Below are 8,986 nucleotides of genomic sequence, written 5' to 3'. Positions count from 1 at the left end.
AATTGACTGACATTTTATAGACTTAATATGTTGCTTAAGGTGTGTGGTCACACTAAGAATACACTTCTAGACTTCAGTGTTAAACACTTAGGATTGACTAACTTTCTCTAGACTTAACATATCGCTTAAAATGTATGAGGTTTAAGAGTGGCCCTATTTAACTTTAGAGATAGAAATGTTTCATTGCATAAAATGTTAACAATGACTTCCTGTACGCCTTAATTTAGGAAAATGATGGCTGCCAATTTGCAACTGAGCTTGAGCAGTTCTTTTTGTTTTGTTTTCTGGAATAAATTTTTACCAATACATTTATTGGGCATGCTCCTAAGTTAGAAGAAAATCGCCAAAAGTGAAACAAAAATCACAAAAGAAATGATCAACTGGAACAACACTATTGGGTGAGCATTGGCAGGTCCACGGGGTTCTGTAGAACTTGCAGATGACTCTGTAACCAGAAAGTTTTGGTCCAATGCTGGTTAGAGTAATTCAGCACAAGTGGTGGGAGCGAAAGCAGATCCGAAGAAAATATGAACTAACAATTATATGCAGATTTAAATACAAAAGATAAAGAAATAAAATAGGACACAGATAACACAGAGGTTTAATGTGGTTCACCTAGAATGGGTTACATCCACCATACACAACCGTCCAATCTTTCTTATTATCCAGCAAAAATAATACATCAACCTTACAATGCCTTAAGCATCCCAGCTGCTTATAACATGCTTTTTTAGGGCAACAAACAAAGTCGACCTTTTTAGGGTTTTATTACAATGTCAGTTTTCATCAACGAAAAATGGCAAAAAAAAATTTCTTGGGGGCTGCTGCCCCCGAACCCCGCTTTTCTCAAGGGCTACTGCTCCCGAACCCCTGCCTGGGGCCCAGCTCGGCCTCGGACCCCGGCTAGGATACGTGCTGAGTGTATAGTACTTTGTTGATCAATCGCCACATTTCAACAATCTCCCACTTGGAGACTGATCAGACTCCACACTAAACAATCTCCCACTTGGAGACTGATACTACATGACACCACTATACATGCAACATCTGCTGGATAAAACACTAGGACTCAACTGGTATAAATTCCACAATTATCAATCAAGAAGACCAACAAAAACTGATGAAGAAATCATCTTCTCCTGTGGAACTGCCTTTGTGAACATATCGGCAGGATTCTCACTTGTGTGAATCTTCTCAAGCCGTAACTGACCCTCCTCCAAAATAGTCCGGATGAAGTGGTACCTGAGCTGAATGTGCTTTGTCCTTGAATGAAAAGCAGATTTCTTTGCAAGATGAATGGAACTCTCGCTATCAGTATACAATGGGCTATCCTCTTGTGTCTAACCCAATTCCTTCAGAAAACATTGCAACCAAATCATCTCCTTGCTGGCTTCTGTAGCAGCAACATACTCAGCTTCAGTGGTTGAAAGTGCAACAACCTTTTGCAGCCTAGAAATCCAACTGACTGCAGTTCCCCCTATAGTAAAAACATACCCTGTAGTACTCCTCCATGAATCAATATCACCCGCCAGATCATAGTTAATAAATCCACTCAGAGCAACATTAGATCCTTTGAAACATAATGCCTTTGTAGTAGTTCCTTTCAAATATCAAAGAATCCATTTCACAGCATTCCAATGTTCCATACCCGGATTACTCATAAACCTGCTCACAACTCCCACTGCATGTGCAATATCTAGCCTTGTGCATACCATTGCATACATCAAACTGCCAATAGCTGATGAATACAGGATGTTAGACATTTTATTAACCTCTTCCTGTGCCTTTGGGCACATCTCTTTAGTCAATTTGAAATGACTAGCCAAAGGTGTACTCACTACTTTTGCATCCCGCATGTTAAATCTTTTCAACACCTTCTTTATATACTCACTTTGGGACAAATTCAAGGTTCTATTTTTCCTGTCCCGTGTAATCTTCATACCGAGAATTTTCTTAGCTGCACCCAAATCCTTCATAGCAAATGACCTGGCTAATTTCTGTTTAAGATCATTTATATGTTGCATGTTAGACCCAGCAACAAGCATGTCATCAACATAAAACAACAGGATAATATAACTGCCATTATCAAATCTCTTAAAATATACACAATGATTAGAATGACATCTATGATAACCATGTTCAGCCATGAAACTATCAAATTTTAAATACCATTGTCGGGGTGCTTGCTTTAGGCCATACAGACTTTTCTTCAACCTGCACACCAAGTTCTCCTTACCTTTGACCTCATATCCCTGTGGTTGCAACATGTAAATTTCCTCCTCCAAATCTCCATGGAGAAAAGTTGTTTTGACATCTAATTGTTCAAGATGTAAATCATCTGCAGCCACAAGACTAAGTACAGTTCTAATTGAAGTCATTTTTACAACTGGAGAAAATATTTTATCATAATCTTACCCTTTTTCTGTGCAAAACTTTTTACCACAAGTCTGGCCTTATATCTTTTCTGACCTCCTTCCTCCTCCTTCAGTCGATAAACCCATTTGTTAGGCAAGACTCATTTTTCTGTAGGTAAAGGGACTAAGTCCCAAGTCTTATTTTTCATCAAGGAGTCCATCTCCTCTTTCATGCCTAGCTCCCACTGTTTTTTGGCATCTACCTGCATTGCTTCTTCATATTTTTCTGGTTCACCAAAATCCGTTAATAAAATAGAATACAAAGAAGGAGAAAATCTTTCAGGGGGTCTACTTGTCCTCATAGAATGTCTAACACTTGCAAGTGTTTGTGGGACAATCTGTTGTTGCTGAACATCAGGTACCTGTGGCATTTCATTTTCAGGAATCTCATCCAACACCACATATTCTTGTTTGTCCTGTTCATGCTTCTTTTCCTGCATCTGTTCTTTATACATAACCTTCTCATTAAATATAACATCTCTACTTCTAATTATTTTCTTATTTTCAAAATCTCATAACCAATAGCCATATTCATCTATCCCATATCCAATGAAGGTACATTTCTGAGATTTAGCATCAAGCTTGGTTCTGTTTTCTTTATCAACATGGACAAAAGCTTCGCAACCAAAAGTTTTTAGAAAAGAATAATTTACTTTTTTACCAGTCTATGCCTCCTCTGGAATACCACCATCCAAAGGGGTTGAAGGTCCTCTATTTATCAAATAGACAGCAGTATGTACAACATTTGCCCAAAAATGTAAGGACAATCTAGCATGCAATCTCATGCTCCTCGCACGTTCCATGATAGTCCTATTCATTCTCTCTGACACACCATTTTCCTTTGGAGTTCCTGGAACTGTCTTCTACTTTTGAATCTCATTTAAGGAACAGTAATCTTCAAATGTTTTGCTGCAATACTCACCTCCATTATCTGATCCGAGACACTTCAACTTTTTTCCTATCTCATTCTCAACCAAAGCTTTCCATTTCTTAAAAGTTTCAAAAACATCTGTTTTTTGCTTTAGGAAATATACCCATGTTTTTCTGGTTGAGTCATCAATAAAAATAACATAATAACAAGAGCCACGAAGAGATGATATCTGAGCCAGTCCCCATACATCTGAATGTAAAAACTCTAACTTCTCAATCTTCTTCTCTTTCCCAACCTTGAGAAATCTGACTCTTTTATGTTACCATAAACACAATTTTCACAAAACTCTAAATCAATCTTCTTTAGTCCTGGCAATAGATTTTTGGAGTGAAGGATTTTCATCCCTTTCTCACTCATGTGCCCAAGCCTATGGTGCCACATTATCGAATCTATTCTTGCAATATTTATTGTTGTTGTCCCTGCAGTAACTTTATCTGTAGCAGCTAAGGTAGAGTAAGTGTTACCAGTGCACAGATATAATATGCCTACCTTTGTACCTCTAGCTACTACTAATGATCCTTTAGTGACCTTCCACATACTATCTGAGAAGGTAACTATACAACCTTCACTACCCAGTTGCCCTACAGAAATTAAATTTCTTCTTAAATTAGGAACATGTCTTACCTCCTGCAGAAACCAGTCATTACCATTCTGCAACTTGATCTTTATCTTTCCTTTTCCAACAATTTGACAGGGATCATCATCACCTAAATATATCTATCCAAAATCACCTTGAACATAATCTAGAAAATATTTTCTATGGGGTGTAGCATGAAATGAAGCTTCAGAATCTATTACCCAAGAATTATTAACATTATCCAAACATAAGATTAAAGCATCTTGTAAAGTATTACTTGCAATATTAGCTTCCTTACTGTCATTTTCATTTTTGTCTCCTTCTTTGTTTTTCTGAGACCAACAGTCTTTCTTTAGATGACCAAGCTTTCCGCAGTACCAACAATCTTTCTTTCCTCTAGATTGAGAGTGTCCTTTCTTTGACTTCCCTCATGACTTCTCATTCCCAAGGCCTTTTCCTCTTTCCTTTGATCTTCCTCTGTTCTCCACATTCAAAACACTACCCGATGATGTTAGAGTCTCACCTGTGCTTTTCCTTCGCATTTTCTCGCTTAGAATAACACCAACAATATCATCAAATACCAAAGTATTTTTACCAGAGATAGAGTTACTTACAACCATAACCAAGCTATTCCAGCTTTCTGGCAAAGAACATAAAATCAAGAGAGCCCTAACCTCTTCTGCAAAGGTACTTTTTACCAAAGACAATTGACTGATAATTGTATTAAATTCATTTAAGTGCTCCGCTATAGATCCTCCCTCACTCATTTTCAAATTAAACAAACGCTTCATAAGAAATACCTTATTCGAAGCCGAGGGTTTCTCATACAACTTAGCCAATGTTGCCATCAAATCTACAGCCGTTTTTGCTTCTATTATATTGAATGCTACAGACGGCACAAGACACAATCGAATGGATCCTAGTGCCTTTCTATCTGAAATGTCTCACTCTTCATCTGACATTGTGGTTGGTTTCTTTGCCTTTCCTTCCAATGGTCGCCACAAATCCTTTTGATACAAATAATCCTCCATCTGCATTTTCCATAACTGATAATTCTGGCCGTTAAACTTTTCGACCTTGAATTTGGAATCCTCCATTGCTCCCACTCAAATCTGAAAGTCCTGCCAATTTATAGAAAACCTCGCTCTGATACCAATTGTTAGAGTTTCAAGCAGATCCGAAGCAAATATGAACTAACAATTATATGCAGATTTAAATACAAAAGATAAAGAAATAAAACAGGACACAGATAACACAGAGATTTAACGTGGTTCACCCAGAATGGATAACGTCCACCATACACAGCCGTCCCATCTTTCTTATTATCCAGCAAAAACAGTACATCAACCTTACAATGCCCTAAACATCCCAGCGGCTTATAACATGTGTTTTTAGGGCAACAAACAAAGTCGGTCTTTTTAGGGTTTTATTACAATGTCAGTTTTTATCAACGAAAAATGGCAAAAAAAAATTTCTGATCAGTCGCCACATTTCAACAGTCCACGGGGTTCTGTAGAACTTGCAGATGACTCTGTAACCAGAAAGTTTTGGTCCAATGCTGGTTAGAGTAATTCAGCACAAGTGGTGGGAGCGAAAGAGAGCATATAATTGCCATTGTCATACAAAATATGATAATTCTGTTGCTGATAACTTCCCAGAATTGAAGGTGATTTCAATGCGGAAGTCTCCTCAATTTGCAAAATTAGCATGAACACCAAACCGCTTTGCTCGTCCACCAAACGGAAGTTATATTTCTGATCCACCACAAAAGGCACATTTCTGCTAAAAATGAAGGTGATATCCGGAAAAACATACGTTGTATTACCTTGAGGTATCTGATAGCAGAGACTAAAGCCGTAATCAGAACCATCTGCTCGATCCCAACCCACAGCCAAATCAACGGCATCTGCAACTAGACTAAATGCCTCGGGTATCAAGTATGAGAAGGCAGAGCCCGAGTCGATGATGAACCCTCCACTTCCATCTTCCTGTATATCAAGCGTCCCCTGCGAAATATACGCCAATCGGTTTCCCACGGCTATTGCTTCCACGGAGATGTAATAGAAGCTGTTGAGCTCTGGTCGGAATAGGTTTGTCATCAATGGCGTAAACTGAACTCCTACCAGTTCCCTCAAATCAGTTGCGCTGCCGAAGAAAAGAGGGCTCGTATCTGAGGGAGATTCGTCCATGAAAGAGGTGACACAATAAGAGAATCGAGATCCCATCTGCGAGACGAGCGAGAAACTGCCTCGCCCGAGCCCTAACACACCATCTGCATCAGTAAAACCATCTACTCGTGGCTGCAGCCAAAAGTAACCTCTTCAATGCCCTGCAGATTTCCGGTGTTGTCCCAGATTGTCAGCGTCTCATTTGATAAGACACCGGTCTTGTTGGAACCTTCACCGAATGAATAAACGTATTGGCAGTCTTGCGAGGAAGGGAAGAGCAGAGGGAGGAGTTACAGGGGAGCTTGGCGTAAGTGCTCGACTTGGAGGGGTCGAAGATGGGGTCGGTCTGATCGTAGCAGTTTTTGCAGGGCTGACACTGCTTCCAAATGAGATCGCTGCCTGTGTCCACAATTGCAACCATTTTTTGCGGTGGTGTTCTGATGCCCATTGATACCAGGAATTCGGCCACATTATTTCCCCGGTTCACAGGAGCCGCCAAGTCCGTGTCTACAGCTTTTCCTGTCACTGATGTTTCGATTTTTCTCAGCCTTGCACTGCTTCTGTGGACGGCAGCGCTGAGGCGTTGGGAAGAAGTCATACTGCTGCCATGCACGCGCTTCATATCTGCTCGCAAGGCATTCGCATGCCAGTCCATCACTGTTATCATCACTAACAACAATAACGCCACGTTATTCCTGAATGCCATTGCAGAGTCTTACAACTAATTCACTTAAGCTCCAGACTGCGTATTTCGCAAGGGAAGGAAGATTTCCCTTTATAAGGATCAGCCGGATTGTTCTTCAGACTATTAACTGACTTATCTGTTTGGAGGTTTATATCATGGGGTCTTGATACGTACCAGTGTGGTTTTCGTGGATTTGAGTGTTTGAACAGGGAGTGCGATTCCTGCCAAACACTAAAGATCAAAGTCCTTATGGTGATGCCAAGGAAGCCCAGCAAGCAAAAGACTACGCCATTCTCACATTTCAAGAGTAAAATAAGAAGATGGCAGGGAGCTGTCCTCTTGGAATTATCCCAGGGTTAAAATTTAAGCAGGATCCTTCACTCTTCAGAATAACAATCTGACCCTTCATCTATGAAATGCTTGTAGTTTTGTAGGATTCAAATTACAGTAATAGTTTTATATTTTTTAAAATAAAATTATGTGAAATTTATCGATGATTTATGGGCATTCTAAATTAGCTGAAATCTTTCATTTTTTAATAGAATCTTTAATTAAAAAAATATATGTAATGGTTATGGCGATAATGAGAATGAAAATTTAATTCCCCTTCTTAAAGAAAAGGACTCTGGTGGAGATGGATCTTGGTACTACAATTAATCAAAAAAATTTAAATAATTTTTAAAAAAATTTAGAAATTTTTGTTGTGTTTTTCTTGTAGAAATGGGCATTTTTACTATTATTTCTATTGATGTCTCTTAGTTTTAGTTGGTTGTGTCTGTTGTCATTTCATTGTTGTTTCTGAAGAAAATAAAAAGTTCTGATATCAAATGAAGAAATTAAAAAACACACAGATAGATTGTTGCTCAATAACGAATAAAAATTTATATTCATTTGATGAATTACAAATCTTCTTGATCATGAGATCAAATATCATCTAATCATAGAGATCACAAACAAAGAAAACATTACAATTCTACCTCAATAAATAGAGGTATTTGGCACATGAATGCCAGCTAAAAATAGAAAAAAAAACCCGCATATTCATACACAACTACAGTTAGCTTTTTATGTAAATTATAATTTTAGAAAAGCATATCCATAACTCTAGTTTTTTTGCGTTGTCTTTCCTTCTATGATTAATGTTTCTTCTTTCTTAATGTAAAAAGTTCTCTGTCCTTTCAAAACCATACTTACCATATCAAGAACAACCAAACAATGAATGTCTTAAAGTAAAGAAGTTTATATGGTCAAACTTCCAAATCTTAAAAATGATGCCTATATATTAATGAAGTGCCCTATTGTCTATATTAAATCTATGTTAGATATTAAGGAACAAGTTTTTAGATTAGTTACATATGTATACTCTAAGCTATGAAGTACATCATCCCTCCTAAATGGTGGTATGTTTTATAATTTTATCTAATGGATGATAATTTTCTCTACTCCTAAATATCTAAGGACTTGATGATATTTATAAATACCTTAATGAGTTTCATTTTATCATACAAATACAAGTTCTCCCAAATCAACCTCCAAAAATTAAACTAGGATAGAAAATAGTAATTAAGAACCCTAACCCCGTGTCCCCATGCGGCTATTTATGAACATTTTCTGCTTAAATTTAAGCAACCAGAGTGTTCCCATGCAAAATTTTAATTAGCCAAAAAGGATAAATTGGAATCTTCCCCTATTTTGGTGGAGCAGTAGCTGCTTAAAAATTGAAAATAACCTTTGAAAAAAAGGGGGGGCTAGAAATAAGCAGTGGCCACTTATTGAAAAAACTAAAAAAACCTGACATGTGGCTTTGCCATATTTTTTTCCTCTCCTTTTTTATTGCCTACAATTTTGCCTACGAATTTTATTTGCAAAAATATTACTAATAATTTCATTTATTAAATAATTTAAGAAGATTGCATAAAAATAAGCAACAACTTTGCTTTCCATGGGGCCACTTGCTCCACAAATGCTAACCAAAATAAGCTAAGCAGTAGCATGGGGACATGCCCTAAGTATATAGACTTGCTACTCATTTTATTAAACCAAATTGAAATATTTCACTATTGTTTCCTTTAATGCTTGTGAAAAAGGTGGTTTCAAATGCTTTGGTGGATGATTAGAATGAATGTAACAAACATCTTCAAATACTAGCACATAGCATCAAATTTTGTCAAATGTATGTTTAGTTGAATCAAATCTAGAGCTAATGGGATC

General features: G+C 37.5%; 1 protein-coding gene across 1 annotated transcript; it reads right to left on the bottom strand.

The window, feature by feature from the left end:
• Window positions 1-5,484: 5,484 nt before the first annotated feature.
• LOC131029059 (aspartic proteinase nepenthesin-2-like) lies at window positions 5,485-6,796 on the bottom strand. The gene is made up of 2 exons (XM_059217845.1): window positions 6,326-6,796; window positions 5,485-6,222 (listed from the first exon to the last, which is right to left on the bottom strand). The coding sequence occupies exons 1-2, from the start codon at window positions 6,794-6,796 to the stop codon at window positions 5,485-5,487; spliced, it is 1,209 nt and encodes a 402-aa protein (XP_059073828.1).
• Window positions 6,797-8,986: the final 2,190 nt, after the last annotated feature.

The sequence above is a fragment of the Cryptomeria japonica genome, chromosome 3 (assembly GCF_030272615.1).
Source record: "Cryptomeria japonica chromosome 3, Sugi_1.0, whole genome shotgun sequence".
Classification (NCBI taxonomy): Eukaryota; Viridiplantae; Streptophyta; class Pinopsida; order Cupressales; family Cupressaceae; genus Cryptomeria; species Cryptomeria japonica.
This window is presented reverse-complemented; position numbering and strand designations above follow the sequence as displayed.

What these genes read in the sequence shown, in the direction of transcription:
- LOC131029059 (XM_059217845.1), bottom strand. Translation starts at nt 6,796, where the DNA reads ATGGCATTCAGGAATAACGTGGCGTTATTGTTGTTAGTGATGATAACA. An exon ending in CCAATACGTTTATTCATTCG is followed by an intron (nt 6,223 to 6,325) that starts GTGAAGGTTCCA and finishes TTTTGGCTGCAG; the next exon opens with CCACGAGTAGATGGTTTTAC.